Here is a 16,950-nt window from a genome sequence, read left to right as displayed (position 1 = left end):
TGCATTTCTGCTCCTTAAACTTTAATTTGCCTCTGAAATATCTTGAGTTCTGGTTCATATGCAAATTGTGATTCAGAAGGTCTGAGGCTAAGCCCAGGGTTCTGCATTTCTACCAAGCCTCTAGGAGATGCTATTATAGCTAGTCCAGAGGTCATAGTTTTTATTAACAAGGGTTAAAGTACAGAAAGGAGCCAGAACAAAGAAAGGAAAGAAGGAGGGAGGGAGAGGGGAAGAAGGGGTGGAGGAGAGGAGAAGAGAAAGAAGCAAAACAGAAGACAAAACGGAAGCAGTGTATGTTGGCAAATCCAATTCTCAGCTCTATCTCCTACTGTGGATCCAGCCCTAAACTTGGACCAAGGAAGAGTCTGCTCATAGGGTAAGATTTCCGCAACCTGATCAAAAATATTACCTTTTCCCAGCCAACCTAATTCACCTACATCTTGGGGTTAAGACAATGATCTTTGTGCTAAGATACTCATCCATCCTTTGCAGTGAGAGTCCTTACAAAAGATGCAAAACTGTCAAAGGGAGAACATTTTAACCCATTCCTATCTTAAGAGACACACTGTAGATTTCTTAGTAGCATCTAGAGAAATAGGTGTAAGTAAGAATCTTGGATTTGGAGTCAGACCTAGATGCTAGTCCCAGCTCTGCCTGAAATCTTGCACAAGTCCCTATTGTTCATTTACTAAATATTTAGTAATCACCTATTAAGTGCTGGACATTGTTCTAGGTGTGGGGGAGATAGCTGTGAACGAAAGAGGTGAAGCCCTAGTTCTCAAGGAGCTGAAAGTCTAATAGAGGAAGACTCAAGATAGTAAATACATAGCTTGTCTACGGTAGACTGCTCTGGTTCTGGAGAAAAATAAAGCAGAGCAAGAAGATATAAAAGGACGGATTGTTGTTTTATACAGGATGGTCAGAAAAAGGGCCTTTGATAAAAGGGGATCTGAGCAGAGGAGGGAAGGAGCTACGTCAATATCTGGGGAAGACATTCCAGACAGCAGGTGCAAGGGCCCTGAGGCTCAGCTTCAGTATCTATAAAATAAAGAGGTAAGGCAACAGGGTCTTTGTGACATAGTTCTGAAGTTCCAGAGTCTTCCACTCAGGAGCAGGAGGGGCTTTGGAGGTGGGGGGAAATGACCTGTGCTATGCAGATGGGCCAGGGTGGTGAAACCTCCAGGCCACCTCGACAGCCTCCTCCTTTTTTACAGTCTTTCCAACTCTGTTTCTAGGAGCAAATCACCTAGTTGTTTTTAAGAAACAAAAATAATCTGTCCTGTTAAGGGAGAGATATTTTAAAACCACTGAATGGATTTTTTCCTTCCCAGCTTTTATTTTTTATTGATACATCTCCTCTCCTTCCAGTTCTAAAATAAGCACCCTGTCTGCCCATATACTAATCCAAAGGCAACACAGTACAGATGGCGTGGGCCTGGGGAGAGCCAGGCGGAGGTCGCTTGGAAGGCACCAGACCCAGAGAAAAGACACCAAGACAGCCTGGCCAGCCTGGCCTCACCCATGGCCTGCTTCCTCCAACTCCAGGTGACGAGACGTTCTTAAAAACAGCAATGGAATGTGGTGAGAGCTGGCATTTGCAAATGACAAATTTCTGACCGAATTCCAGTTCTCTGGAATGGAAAACCAGCAGCTTCCTGTTACAAAATGTACCAACAGTTCATGCCTAATACATGGGTGTGGGCAATGCATATACTTCAAATCTAAATTTGGCTAAAAATGTAACAAAGCCAGCATATTTTTAGTCAGGTAAACATTTCTAGGGACTAGGTCAAATTTATATTGGTTTCTGTTCTGCAATCCAGAGAAGAAATGATTCCAAATGAGTGAGAAGCAGGGACCCAAGGGGAAAGCCACACAGATGCCCCGGGCAATTGGAAGTCACTGATTCCTAGTGACCATCTCCAGTTTGTGAGAGCTTCCCAGGACAGAAGAGTTTGTCCTTTCCCACTAGAGTTGTGTGTGTGCTAGCTAAGTCACTTCAGTTATGTCTTACCCTTTGCGACCCCATGGACTGTAGCCCACCAGACTCCTCTGTGCATGGGATTCTCCAGGCAAGAGTACTGGAATGGGGTTGCTATGCCCTCCTCCAGGGCATTTTCCCAACCCAGGGATTGAACCCAGGTCTCCTGCATTGCAAGCATTCTCTTCACCTACTGAGCCACCAAGGAAACCAGCACCTTTTAAAGAACAAAGCCCCAGGCTACTTTAGGAAGGCAAGTCTTAGCTGGGTTTTACTCCCTCTCACGCTAAAGAACCTTAAACGAGTTGTTTTCCATCTCTGTGCTCTCGTCTCTCCTCCCCACCCCCAACTAGAGTTAGGAGAAGCACAGAGAAAGGACCACGCCATGGGGGAGGATGTAGGCTCAGCCAGCATTGCTGAGTTTCACGCCTATTTCCTCCACTTGGAGGCAGGTGACCTTGGGCAAGTTGCTTATGCTCTACCTGCCCTGGTTCACCTGTAAAATGGAGATAATAACCAAAGTGCCTACCTCAGAGATGATTGCTTTTATAATAATTAAATGGGAAAATCCATACAGAGTGCTTAGAAGAATGACCAGCGTGTAGCAAGAACTCAGTAAGTAACAGTAGATCTTATCTACCCCACACCAGACAGTTTTAGACACAGTATTGATTTGATCTGCATGGCACATTGAAATGCTATACTTTCCCTCGGGCAACTGAGGCTTACTGGGACTGACTTGTCCAAGTTGCAGTTCAACAACTATTTACTGAGGACTTACAGTATCCCGGGCCCTACACCAGCACTAGGGAAGTTAGATGCTTGGTAAATAAATGGGGAGGTAGGATCCTAACCTGGGTCTCTCTGACTTCCAGCCTAGGGGAGAGGGTCTAAGATGCTGGGCAGAAAAAGCACGGATGTGAAAGTAGAGAGTTTCAAAGCTGACTCCACGTGGTCTGTCACGTTACTGACCTTCTTTGAGCCTCAAACATGAAACGGATGAAATGCTACCAGCCTTACCTCACTGTGGCGAGGCTTCAATGAGATGACGTATGGAGAGTGTCTGGCCCATGGGAGGTGTTGCATGGTGGTCTGCTGCCACATTCATACCATCCACAAAGAAGTCCTAGTTTTGTGATCCACCGAGCCAAATGCAAATGCTTTCAAATATGAAAGAATGAAGAGTGTTCTCTTGTGGTTGCCGAGGGGGATGGGGCTGGGAGAAAAATGGACTGGGAGTTTGCAATTAGCAGAGCAAACTATTACATATAGAGTGGATAAACAACAAGATCCAACAAGCACAAGGAACTGTATTCAATAAATATATATTTTTATATATATGGCAATAAACCATAACAGAAAAGAATATGAAAAAGAAGATATACATATAACTGAATCACTTTGCTGGACAGCAGAAATTAGCACAAGATTGTAAATCAGCTATACTTCAATAAAGTAATTTTTTAGAAAAAGAATACTTATCTTAACTACTCAGTGGATGGAGAAGGAAAGAACATAGCTTAGGGCTGGTTCCAATTCTTTAAGCCATCAGGCCCTTCAGAGCAGAACATCTGATTGCCATGAGTGAGGTGGGGAGAACACTGGGCCAGGAGACAGGGGGCCTGGATCCCAGGTTTTTGTTCTGCCCTCAGAGCTGGGTGACCATGGGCAACTCACACCCCTCTCTAGGCTGTTTCACCACTGGCAATGAAGCTGTGGGAATAGATGGCCTCTAAGGTCCGCACTGGCTCAGACATCCCAAATATCTAGTCCACAGAGGCACAGATCACCAAGCTGACATCCTGAGTGAGCCTGATTCTTATAAATCTGGTTTCGTCACCTAAATGGTATTTTTCCCTCCAGGGTTTCCTCTGTCCAGAGATAGTTAACAAGCAAAGTTCACACACTGGAAGGTCTGACAGTCGGGGATGCTTTGTGGCCCACATACTTTGACGTCAACATGCGTCACTCCCAGGTCTGAAAATAATCAAAGCAAATCAGCATGCAATGGGAACTGTCTGCAGAGCTGCCACCGGAGGACAGGAAAGAGGTCCTGCCAGCTGTCAGGCACATGGGCCTGCTGGGTCAAGCAGCACGGGGGTGACCTGGGGGACAGCAGGCAGTGACAGGAGACTGTGCCCAGACTGCAGCAAGATGAGAGCCAGGGCCAGTGGAGCGCCTCACTTGGTAAGGGCAGAACCTCTAGCAACAGGCTGGGACAGGCACAGAGGCCCCGACAAGAAGGAGACAGCAGGGAGGCCAAGGCCAGGGAAATGGGGAGCAGGCTCCAAGGAGCAGAGGGCTTGGGGGTTTGATTATTTTTTTTAAAGCAGCACCCCAATATGGGACTCAGGCCTCTCCCAGTTACTGGCAGAAGAAGGCAGGAGTTAAGAGCACAGATTTTGGACACAGAAACACCAGGTAGGAATCCTGCTACTGTTCACACCAGCTGTGTGACCTGAAAAAGTTCCATGACCCCTCTCAGGCATCTCCCCACTGACTCCTCGCTTTCTTCCTTCCTGATAAATCAGGCTCAGAAAGTGAGCGTGAAGATTAAGTGAGATTATGTATGGAAATGGCACATAAGTGGCTGCTGTCACCCTTATTCCTAGAAGGCTGGTCCTATCCTCTTTTCTTAACCAACTAAAATCCTCCAGAACACTTCTCAGTCCCCCTTTCAAAGTTGTTGGTGGGGTGGGGGGAGATCTGCCAAAGCCCTCCAGAGCCCACAGGGTCCTCCCCGCGCAAACCTTCCAGTCTATTGTACCACCATGATCACATCCAGACAGACCTTCCAGTGGAGCAATCAGACAGTGAGGATGCTGTAGACATCCTCATGTAAAGGAAACTTGTGTAAAGGAATCTGCCTCTTCCTGCTACCCAGCCAGGTAAGTTTTCCCAAGACCCAGTGTTGGAAAGCTTGGACACCGGCTTCACCCTCTGTCTCCTATGCTTGGCCACCCACCACCATGCGCTCATTTCAGCTCATAGACCGACCGACAGTTCCCCAGGAGCCATACGGCTGAGCCACAGCCTCGTGAACACAGCTGGTGCTCAACAGCCACCCAGCCCTGTTTTTCAGTTCTTCCTTTAATCTGCCCCCCTCCCTTCCTTCTTTCCTTCTGGAATATGAACCAAGAACTTACTATGTGTTGATGTAGTCCTGCTGATGTAGTACCGGCAGAGATCATGAGAGTCACACCCCAACCTCATGGACGTTGCGGTCTGGCTAAATAAGCAATCATAGTTCAAGTTACAGGAGCTCAGAGCCGGCTATGGGAGCACATAGGAGACAGACTGCCTTCAGACCATGGTGGTGGCAAAGGGCTTCCTGGAGGAGGTGACACCAAGCCTGAACTTGAATGGGTAACAGATGAGAAGGTAGAGCCAGGCAAAGGAATTCTAAGTAGTGAGGAGAGAAAGCGGGTTAAAGCCGAGGAAGGACCTTGCTTCTGTTCAGACTCCTTGCCTTTTCCATGCCTCGATGAGTAAAATTCAACCTGGTGTTTTCATATTTTAAAAAATTTCTTCATTAAAAAGAATCTCTTTTGTACTTTCAACCTTGGAAACGTTTCTTAGATTTTTACAAGAGATTATCGAATAAACTTGGATCTTATGATTTCCATAAAATTTCCACAACCATTCTCATAAAAAAGAGGAATTAAGCCAAGATTCTCACGCTATCACCAGAATGGAGATAAGAAGTCCAGATCCCAGAGAAACAAACTTGGCCAGGCTCTTTATTGTGAATGCACACACACACATACACACACATACACTCTTACTTCACACACTCCTACCTCATATATGTTCTCATGGATATACCACAGATGTCAAGGGGATTGCTAATGTATACTCTTTTGCCAAGGCTTTCTTTTTGTTTCCCAACATTTTATTTTGAAAAATTTCAAACAAAAGTTGAAAGAGTTGCACATGTATCTAGATTCACCAGTTTTAAACATTTTACAACATTTGCTTTCTCCTTCTATCTGCACATATACTCACCCTTTTTTTTTTTTTTTTTTGATGTCCTGAACCCATTTGGGAGTTAGTTGCTGACACCCAGATACCTCACCTCTAAATACAGCAAGAAATTTCCAAGAAAATGGACATTTTCTTACATGATTTCCAAACCATTAGCAACAATGGAGTAATCATGCTCAGTCGCTCAGTTGTGTCCAACTCTTTGTGACCCCATGGACTGTAGCCCATCAGGCTCTTCTGTCCATGGAACTGTCCAGTCAAGAATACTGGAGTGAGTTGCCATTTCCTCCTCCAGGGGATCTTCCCAACCCAGGGATCAAACCCACGTTTCCCACATCTTCCCACATTGTAGGTGGGTTCTTTACCACAGAGCCACCAGGGAAGCCCCACTGGAGTGATACTATCTAATATACAATCTGCATTCAAGTATCTCCCATTGTCTCCAAAATGACCTTTCTAGCATTTATGGCTTTGCTTGTCAAGGGTCTCTGATTGGATTTGGTTGTCATGTCCTTTTAATCTCCTTTTCTAGAATAGTTCTCCATCTACCTTTTAATATTCTTCCTGTTTGGTTTTCATGACATTGTCCGTTAGGTAGATCCCAGGCTCATTGTCTTAAAGAATGACCCATAATCTGAATTTATCTGATTGCTTCTGTAGGCCAACAATTTATCAAATACCCCATTTTTCCTTCTTCTGTCCAGAATCAGCCCTGCCAGTTACACAGTGATTACACTTGACTGGACCTCGGGGCATGAGAGCACTTGGAATTTTACAACCCCCAGAGAGGTTAACTGACATGATGAAGCAGCTAATATTTATTTAATATTGAATGAATATTTTCAATATTTCTAAACTCTGGGGCAGAGGGGAGGAGCCAGATATCATATATACCACGCCAAAGGAAATTTTTATAGCAGTTTACTTTGATTCCATATTAACAACGCCTTTTCAGGTTTTTTTTTTTTTTTTTTAAGTGCTTTCACACTTGCTATTTCAGAGCATTGACTTTGAGGTCAAACAGTTAAGGGTTCAAATTCTGGTCTACCACTTAACCAGCTATGCTACTTGGAAAAGTAGTTTAACCTCTCTCACCCTTGGTTTCCTTGAAGGGTATGAATGGTGGAAGATGATGAGGCCAGTGTCTCTTGCATAATAATCACCTCTATTAAGCGTCACAAAAACTCTTCAAAGAAAAAGAGTAGAGCAACTACGATTCTACCCATTTTATAGATGAGGCAACTGAGGCTCAAAAGAAAATGCAACTTACCGAAGGGCATGCAGCAAAGTATCCAAAGAACCAGAGTTGCTGATTCCCAGAGCTGTCATTTCTGTTCTCCTGGGGAAGTAGCTTCTATCTAACGGGGTATTGTGAGGATTAAATGAAATGATGCATGTCCAGCGCCACACGCTGTCAGTGTCAGTTCCCATTATTATAATCATGTTCTCATGAGTATTTGATTTGGTTCCAAGGCTCCAAAAGAACCTCCCCATTATCTTGACCCAGCCCCCACACCTACAAACCAAAATTTCCTGAAGGTACTGAAGTTTCACTTGGAGAGAGAAAATATTCTGAGGCTGTGGGGCCATTGTTTGCAAAAACACAAGAGAGGGTCTGTTTTCCTTGGGAAATGGAGCACTAAGTCATGAATCATTCTTTAGGTTCTGTGTGGGCGACTTGGGGTTCCTGCGAAAACTTTCAGCTGTCACTCACTACTGACTTGTGTGGAGTGAAGCACAAAAGCCTGACCCAGTTTTGTTCCCAAAATCACATGAGCCATTCTGCCCAAGACATTCCAGGAACACATTGTCCGTCTCTTTGAACAATGTGACCAAGAGACAGAGTCACCATTGAAAGTGGCCCTGTGGCTATTAGTAAAACACCATTGGGCAGCCGGCCATGCCTTGGGGCACCTTAATGACCAACCTGATCACAAGGCTTAGCTCCCACCACAATCATGCCAGCCCTAAGGGAAGAGGGCTTTCCTTCTGCCTTCAGAACAAGGAGAAGCCATTGAGAAGCCAAATCAATGGGACTGTTCCATTCTTGGTCCCGGGCAGTGCAATCAGATTGGCCAGTTCCATTCAACCACCTTGACAGTGCCAGTTCAGATTGGGTGTTCAAAGGAGGCTTCCCATAAGTTTGGTTTGCAGCAGATCCCTCTGCTTGGTTAGTGCTATAGAAATGGCACGTTTGGAACCAAAATGTGAAGATTTCACTTCACAGCTCTGGACATGACTCAGTTAGAAGACACTGTTCTTAACTTACTCTTGCTACCCATTCATCTAACCAAAGCCCTGCTATGCTCTCTGCTTTCACAGTGCAAGCCAACTGTTCTCCATATAATTAACCATGCACTTGAGAGGTAGAGGTAGGGTAGAAAGAACACGAGCTTGGAATGAGGCAGATCTGGTTTCCAAACTTGGCTCTGACCTTGGGTAATAAAAATAGGCAATATCACATATTCTTTGCTTATTACAAACCAGGCCCTGTGTCAGCAACCTCCCAGTATTATCTCATTGGATCCTTACGGACAACGTATAAGAATCATGATTTCTGCTTTACAGATAAAGACACTTACGTTTAGAGATGTTAACTTGCCCAAAGCCTAGATTTGAACCCAGGTCTGTCTCTCAATTAAGCCTAATTGACCATTTTATAACTGCCTCCAAGGGACTTCTCTGGTGTTCCAGCGGCTAAGACGCCATGCTCCCAATGCAGGGGGCACAAGTTCGATCCCCAGTCAGGAAACTATATCCCACGTGCCACAATTAAGAGTTTGCATGCCATAACTAAAGATCCCACACGCTACAACTAAGTCCCGGAGCAGACAAATATTAATAAAGCAATAAACATGAACAAAAACTGCCTCCAAGTGGTAACTTCCCTTGACTTCATCTTCTTCTATGAAATTCATGGGCCACTTTACATTTTACCCAGTTTCTTGTGCCTCATACCAAATTTTATATACATAATATATATATTATATAATCCCTGCAGCGTACTACCTGGCTTATAGCAGATGCCCCATAACTGTTCCCTTCCTTGCTGCTGAGACTGATTTCAAGAATCTCTGACCCTCTGGGACATTTGGACCCAAATGTCCAAAATCTCACTAGGTGTTTCGGCTTTTGCAGACTGGCTTCAACAGCTTCACTAAGGCCTAATTAAAACACCTCTCTCAAGGCTACATTCTTACATCTTATAAATGAATAAAAGGGACACCAAGATTTGGTTCTTCCATCTTGGTCACAGAGGAAGGGAGTACTAGAAGTGGGGAGCAAATCAAGCTACTTTGAAAGCTGGAAATTGGGCTGTAATTCCTCCAGTCTGGCCTTTGATGTGTGTGTGCTTACATGTGCTTATTACTTTAAGCTGTTCCATGTGTATATATTTGTATATGTGTGTGTATTTGTGTATATACACATATCCAGAAGTTGATGTATTTATACACACACATATATACACACGTAATGATACTCTAAATGAGCCACCAGTCCCACCCTTAAAGTGTTTTCAGAAAATTAACCCATGAAATAAGCAATAATACGTGAACTATAAACATTCTTGCATGTTGGCAGATAACCATACTACACATTCTCCTCCAAGAACTGAGGAAGAGAAGAAAGGGAATAACACAATAGCAGAAAAATGCACTAATCAAATCCATAATCAACTTTGATGATGGAGCAAGGATTCTAATCAAAACACAATGGGGCAAAGTTGTAACAGGTTGCAAGCTTGAAGCTGCATTCTCTTCCCAGGGGGCCTCCTCTGTGCTTTTTTTTTTTTTTTAAATCTAAAACACCCACAGAGGATTTCCATCACTTCTAATTACTTTTTCAAAGAAGTGAGCTGCAAGTTGAACACCAGTCTCCTAAAAACAGGAAATATCAAAGTATTCCATAAATATATATATATATATATATATGTTTTTTTTTTTTCTGCAACTGCTTCTTAAAAATAGGCTAACCTCTCCTCAAATAGCTCATAAGCATTCCTTATCTGAAGGTCGGTCGGACAGGGTTTCTTAACTAACACAGAGCAGGTCTCTAGAACAATTCTTTGCACATGGTCATAATTTATACACCATGTTAACAAAGCAGATGCTATAAATGTTCATTCTTGGGGGGAGGCCCAGGTATCCCAGCACCAGGAGGGGGACTTGGGAGGGATGTGCGGCTGCAGAACAGTTCCTCTCTCTGGGGGTCAAGCCCCAGCTATAGGTTTGCAGGAGAGATTCAAGGTGAGGGGCTTGGCGAGCTGACAGTGGCGCTGCACCTAAAAGCTAGTTGCTGGCTACATCAGGTCTTTTCACACTTGATGGAGATAGAGAACAGGCTTGGGGGAGAATGGGCCATCACTGGCTGAAGTAAGTTGCTGCCTAATATAAGCCATGAGAACTGTCTCCTTTCCCCATATCACACCATGTCAGAGATTCTGAACCTTAAGCTAATAATAATAATCACTGTCATTTCCCAAGGGTCTGCTATGAGCCAGCTCTTTTATGGACACCATCTCTCCATAACTACCCGCATGCTCAGGGTCGCTATCAACCAGGAAGGCAACAGGCAATTCCAATTTTTCAACCGCGAGAAGCCTTTGTTTGCTCATGCTCACCTTTCAAAAGGAAGATGCTAAATACGAAGTCATCACCTGCTATGTGAAGGTGTGGCTTCCCTGTGGCTACACCCACTCCTGCTCTGCACCACTGCATGCCCTGCCCCTGCCCCTCCCCCTTCCCCACACGTTCATCTCACCCCCTCTCCTCCCCACCCAGCTATGCCTGCCCATCTCTGGGACCCACCATCTCCAGCCCCCTCTGTGAGGCTCTCTGGACTTCTCCAGCATAGCGTCCTTTTCCTTCCTTCCAGCCCCAAATAGCCCTCTCAGCCCTTTGTGTGTTGTGCCCTGAGGTCTTCAGTGCATCAGTTATGCCTCCCACCTAGATTGTAAGACCTCCAAGGCCCAGACCATGTCTAATGTACCCTGTACCTCCACCAGAACATGAAAGAGGGAGGCAGCTATGAAGACGGGGAAGACCACCACCCTGCAAGCCAGACCACCCCGAGCTGGACTCCCTGCTTGCCACCCTGGAGCAGGATGACCTGGAGAGAGTCACTCAACCTTGCTGAAGCCTGTTTACTCATCCAGCTCAGCGGCTAGAGCAGTGGTCTCATAAGTCAGGGCCCGTGAGTAACAGGAAAGTCCCTATGATCTTCTATCTATAGCATGCTGGTTAAGAACAGGGAGACCAGAACCAGGCTGTCCAAGTTCTAACTCTACTCCTGCTATTCATGGGGTCACTAACCCAGTCTTTGCCTCAGTTTCCCAAGTGTAAAATGAGAATAATAACACATATCTCATTGGATTGTTGTAAGAATCAAATGAGGTCTTTTAGAACAATTCCTGGCACGTCAGAAGTGCTATGTGATGACTTGCCATTATTATATTACTGTCGTTGAAGAAGATGTTATATGAAATTATTGTCATAGGAAGTCACATCTGCTTTCAGTGTTACTGTGAGGATGAAACAAGATCATACAAGACAGTCTGGCACATCAGGCACTTCCCTCATCTTCCCACCATGCCTGGTACTGCATTAGGTATGTGACAGATGTTCTGTAAACCCTTGTGAACTGAATGATACCTTCTCAAGGGTTTGACAGAGTAAGTTATGCCTTTTCTCACTGAGAGGCTATTAGATCTATGTTCAACAATACCCCATCTCTTGGTTTAGCAATATAAATGGCTCATTTTATTAAGTGTTTCCTATTTGCCAGACATTGGGCTTTACATATCTTACTTATATATGTATATAAATATATATCTATGATGTATGTAGATGTGTATATACAGACAGGTGTATGTGACACTTTGCAAATATTATTTTTCTTAAGCCTCTCACAATTTGTGTGGTTGTTAAATGCCCATTGTTACAGATGGGAACACTGAGGCCCAGAGAGGTTAATGGACTAGGTCACCAGCTTGTACATGGTGGAGGCAGGACACCTGGGCTATCCACCTGACTTTAAAGCCTGTGCTACTGACCACTGCACAGCCCAGCCTAGTAAAAGCCCCTGAGTAAAAAGGGGAGTCAAATGCCCCAAGATTTAATTTGCCACTTAACTCTCATCCCTGGAGCATCTTCTAGTGACAAATATCAGGTTTTGAATCTGGGACTACCAAGCCTGACCCTGTCCTCGAGCTGCATGGACAGGCTTTCCTGGATGGTGCACGTGCACGGTGTCAGGCCCAGAAGGAGAAGACTTGTCCAAAGAGGAAAACCCCTTTTGCCAATGATTCTCTGATGCCAGGGCGAGGCCATGAGAACAAAGATCTGCACCTGCCACAAAGAAGAACTGCCAGGAAGCCTGGCCATGAATGTAGAAAAAAAAAAAAAGGGCAGGCTGTCAAAACCAGGTAGCCCACTGGAAAGTCCATCCAAACCCCCCTCCTGGTCAGTACACAGGGCCCTCTTGAGGGCAAGGGAGGCAGAGTGGGGGCAGACAAGGGACTGTGGGCCAAGGGTGGGGGAGAGAAGGAAAGCCTTGAGGGAACCGGATCACACAAGCCCCTCTGGCAGCAGCTGAAGATCATTTTTCCAGGTTAGAGGGTGATGAATCACCTTTTCAGAGCCTGCCCATCGAAAGCCCTCCAACCCTGTGTGTTAAGTGAAAGGTCAAATGGACAGCATTAGGACAGCTGCCTGGTCGCAATGATCACAGAGTCCACTTTGCCCTCATTCCTCGGGCCCTCCTCATCAGGCTGGAGGGTGTGTGTGTCACATCCCCGAGTCACCGCTCTGGCCTCCCGCCTTCACTCCATCACACCCCACCACACCCCATCAGCCCCCCGTCCAAGGATGGAGGGGACACCCTCACAAGAGTGCACCCCCCAGGCTAACTCCTATTTCAGAGACCACTGAACTAATCCTGTGATGAATGGCAGAAAAAGAGCTCAGAGCACAGAACCCTATAGCAGAGACAGGCCCAGGAGCAAAGGGGGGAAATCTTGCCTTCCTCCCACACGCCATCACTCAAACCTGTCAGCTTCCAAAAATGTTTAGCAAGTGCAGCAGCAAGGGGCACGCTTATCAGCCTTATGTGGGAACGTAATCTGCTTTGAGGGCCTTCTCCAGCCCAGAGTTCCAAAAGTCTGCTTACAATTAGCTTCCAGCTTCAGTTCCTCCATCAGAAAGGCTAGGAATGTGTTGAGTTCTAGCCTCTGATCAGAGAAAGCTCTGGGAGAAGGTGGAGACAGGGTCAGCAGAGATTAAGTGCCAAAAAGGTCAGCTGGTCTGTTGCCACTTCCCTGACACCAGCCCCACACTACCTCCCCCGCTGGCTTTCCGCCTCTCCTGACTGGGACAGTCACATCCGTCAGGTCGGCCTGTCCCCAAAAGTCCCTGCTGACTAACTGCCAAGAAAATACAGCGTGCCCGTGCTCCCTCCTACCAGGAGAAGGGAGGGGGGGAAAAAAGGAGCAGCGAGGGCAGGAAGCCAGAAGAACCGGATTGGCCTTTGCTGATTTCCTTAAAAGAGATGGCATGGCTAGGGCCTGTCACCCAGCCGAATGGGGTGATGCGAGCTCGCTCTGGAACGGTAGAAGTCATCAATTCTTTTCAAGCCACCCTCACACCCGCATCCCCCAGTCACCCGGGCTACCGGCACCGGGATCCACTACCCAGGAAGGAGGGGCTTAGCTTCGGGCCGCCATTCCGAGGCAGCCACCCCCGCCCCATCGCTACAGCCAGCCGAGACGCTAGGAGTCTCCAGTTGCCTGCCTCCACCGGTGCACCGGGCTCTCCTACCGCAGTCCCAGCACCGTGCCTGGAATGCTGTCAGCCCAAAGGATGGGGCAGGCCCGGGTATCTCCAAGCCCAGGGGAGCAGGTACACTGCCACCCCTAGCCCTCTCTTCCTGGATCTTGCAGCCAGGCCAGAGGGGCGTGGAGCCCAACGAGGTCTTGGACAATTCCTCGGCACGGACAGAATCCCTGCAGAACCGACAGACACACAGTCGCTGCAGCAGACGCTGTCTTCTTGGGGCCAAGCCCCTCGACATGCAGAACCTGACATTTCAAGTGTGGCACATGGTTTTTTGAGGACACCCTGATCGTGCCCCACCCCACCGCGCCCCCAGAAGGAAGCCGCAGGCAGCCCGCAGCCCGATCTCGCAGAGCTCCTTAAGGCAAACCTCGGTCACCCGGGCCACACCCACTGGCCAGCCCACTCTCCGAGCGCAACCCCCAATCTGCTGGCCTAAGTGGAACGGTCCCCTTCTCAGCCCACAGGGTAGCCCTTTCCCCTCTCCAGCCGTGTCAAACTCCACCCTCAAAAAAGTATTCACCCTTCCCATCAGAAGAGTGCCCCCGGCACACAGCACCTCTCACCTGGGTATCGAACCCGTTTTCCACCGAGCCGCTCATCCGCAGCGGGAGCCCCTCCCCCGCTGGTTCCTGCAGCCCCTGCGATTTCAGGGGGATCTGGCTAGGGTAGGCGGTCTTGCTCACCTCCACCTTGCTTCCCAACTTGAGATAGCAAGGCTGGGGGCCCGCCCGGGCTGGGGGCACGTGCAGGATGGGCGCGGCGCTGTGCACGGGTTTGGGCAGTCCCGACTTCATTTTGGAGGCCACCAGGATGGCCGGCATCTTCTCCCGGGGCTTCGGCTTTCCCAGCACGTCCCTGGAAGCGGCGGCGGAGGCGACCGCTAAAGGCAGCGCGGGCAGCAGAGCAGGCGCCGGGCTTCGGCCCGAGAGGCGCCCACCACCAGCCGAGGGAAAGAAAAAAAAAAAAAATCCCCGGGTCGGGGATCTCGGAGAAATCGGGTGAGCTGGCCTTCGCAGTGCGGGAACCGGACGGAGGACTGATCGCGCTGCGCTCAGCGGGTCCCACCTGGACTGATGCTGCCGCCGGGTTTCACGCCCCTCCTGGGTGGCCTGTTCAAGGGTTCTGGGTGCTCGGGAGCTGTTGCCTCTTGCGATTCTCCTCCTGGGACCCCGAGGCTTGGACGCCCATATTAACTTGTCATTGCATCTCCGAAGTGAGGATGCCCCGCTCGAAGAGGGGTGGCGGGGACCCAAGCCTCCCGCTCCGGGGAGGCTGCGGGTGTGAGCCGGCGAGCTAAGGGGCTAGCAACAGCGAAGGGGAGGGAAGGAGCGATACGAGGAAGAGAGGGAGGGCGCACGCAGCCCAAGACGTCTTCAGTGAGAGGCAGCTGTCGCTCTGGTCGCAAGCAGCGCAGTGTCCCCCCGCGACGCAGAGGCGCGACGAGAGCCCCCGAAAGGTCTCTTTAGGTGTGACAGTCAGTCACCGCAGCCAGAAGCCCCCCGGGGCAGAGAGCACTTCGGCGCCTGAGGGTCTGCACATGCTCCGTGCGCTATAGCGCAGCAAGGCTGTGGCCGCGGGGCGCGGGCACCCGGACGCGCGGCTGGCGGGCTGGGCTGGGCAGGGCAGGGCAAGGCAGCGCTCGAGAGCTGCAGCCGCGCTTCCCGGGAAGGCTGCGCTGGCTGCGGGGCTCTGCGCAGGGGAGGACAGGCTGCGACCCGCGCGGCTGCGGCGCGCGCTGACAGCCCGGGCCGCCTCAACGCGCCGATTGGTCCGCGGCGGGCCAATCGGCGGCCGCGGCTCTCCCTGCAAAGGGGGCGTGGCCTCAACTCCCTGGGCCGCGGCCGAAACTCTGGGGCCGCGCTTGGCCGCAAGTACAAAGCGGGCTGGTGGCCGCTCTGCAGCGCGGCTGTGGCCGCGCGCTCCCCCGCGGGCCCACACCCCCCGCGTCCTGAAATCCTTTTGAAAAATGCCGTTTCGAACGCAAGCGCCCGCCTCGGGGCCCCGCGGGGAAGGCTCCGGGGAAGTTTGTTTCCTTTTTTAAATTGTTCTGGTCACCTTAACGGTCTGAGGCTTCCGGAGTCGCGCCTGCAGCCTCGCGGCCCCCCATCTGGTCTGGGCAGGGCGGTTCCTTAGGCTCCCGCGTGAAGGACACGCCAGCCATTTCTTCTCTTTTCTGCCAGCTCCTCCAGGCGGGCCGGGGGGCCTCCGAATGGCTTCCTCTCCAGCTTTCAAAGGCTGCACATTTCACTTAACTATGTGAAGTATTTATAGGCAAATACAATACCCCCGCGAAGCCTGCCGACCTCAGACGGTTCCTCCTCGCAACCTACCACATACTGTAATTAGAGTGGCCGGAGGAAGCCCGGAGAAGCTCCAGGACCCCGGCCGGGCTCGGGCTAAAATTTTGCTGCGTTTCAGATAGGAGCCCCTCCCTGTCTGCGCCTCGGACGCATTGACCCCACAGGTTCCTCGACTTCAATTCGCTCGAGGATTTCTTTCCTGTCCCAGGTGCTCTGTGGGTTCTTCGCAGAGAGCTGGAAGAGAGGGCACAGGCAGGCCAGACCCCTCGCGATTCGTAGATGAGGGACACCCCCCCCCCCCACCCCGTCCCCGCCTCCATAGAACTTCCTGGATTTAAATCGGGGAAGTTTTTTTTGACTTAGATACATCCTTACAAAGCTTCGGTTCTTACTGGGAGTAAGGAGGGGGGCTGCCGAGGGGGGTTGCTATTGTTTGGATAATGAGATAGTTCATTACAGTCGTGTAGCACGGGTACTTTGGCAATGTGAAAGACCGGTAGAAGTTGGGTATTATTATTCCTATTATTAAATTACTGCTACTCGCATCCCCCACGCCACCCTCCAGTCATCTGTACGTAAAGTTGTTTCACTTCTCTGTCTCTGAGATACAGGTTTTTCACAGTATGCCCACCCTGTAGCCTAATTTTCAATGTTGATAGCATTGATTTGTTGTTATCCTGACAGTAGGAAACTTCAAAGTTTTAAGATAGTCTCTTAAAACAGTATTAAGAAATAAGAAGGTGCCTCTTAACCCTGGCCTGCTCCCTTTCCCATCTTATCTCCATCCATTCTATGCAGCAACTTTCTTCTGTAATGAGGCTGAACTGCACACAGTCTTGAATGCAATTGCAGG

General features: G+C 48.8%; 1 protein-coding gene across 4 annotated transcripts in view; it reads right to left on the bottom strand.

Moving 5' to 3' along the window:
* NAV2 (neuron navigator 2) overlaps positions 1-15,381 on the bottom strand; it is a 417,005-nt gene extending 401,624 nt beyond the window's left edge. For 2 of the 4 annotated variants that reach the window (XM_061167929.1, XM_061167935.1), the window contains exon 1: positions 14,361-15,381. In XM_061167929.1, coding sequence (XP_061023912.1) covers positions 14,361-14,618 — 258 coding nt within the window. In that variant the 5' untranslated portion in view covers positions 14,619-15,381. The remainder of the gene's footprint in view (positions 1-14,360) is intronic. The other 2 variants (XM_061167940.1, XM_061167957.1) reach the window with 1 other exon arrangement.
* Between the last annotated feature and the right edge of the window lie 1,569 nt (positions 15,382-16,950).

Source organism: Dama dama, chromosome 2 (assembly GCF_033118175.1).
Source record: "Dama dama isolate Ldn47 chromosome 2, ASM3311817v1, whole genome shotgun sequence".
Classification (NCBI taxonomy): Eukaryota; Metazoa; Chordata; class Mammalia; order Artiodactyla; family Cervidae; genus Dama; species Dama dama.
The sequence above is the reverse complement of the archived record's forward strand: the minus strand, read 5'-3'. Positions and strand labels throughout refer to the sequence as shown.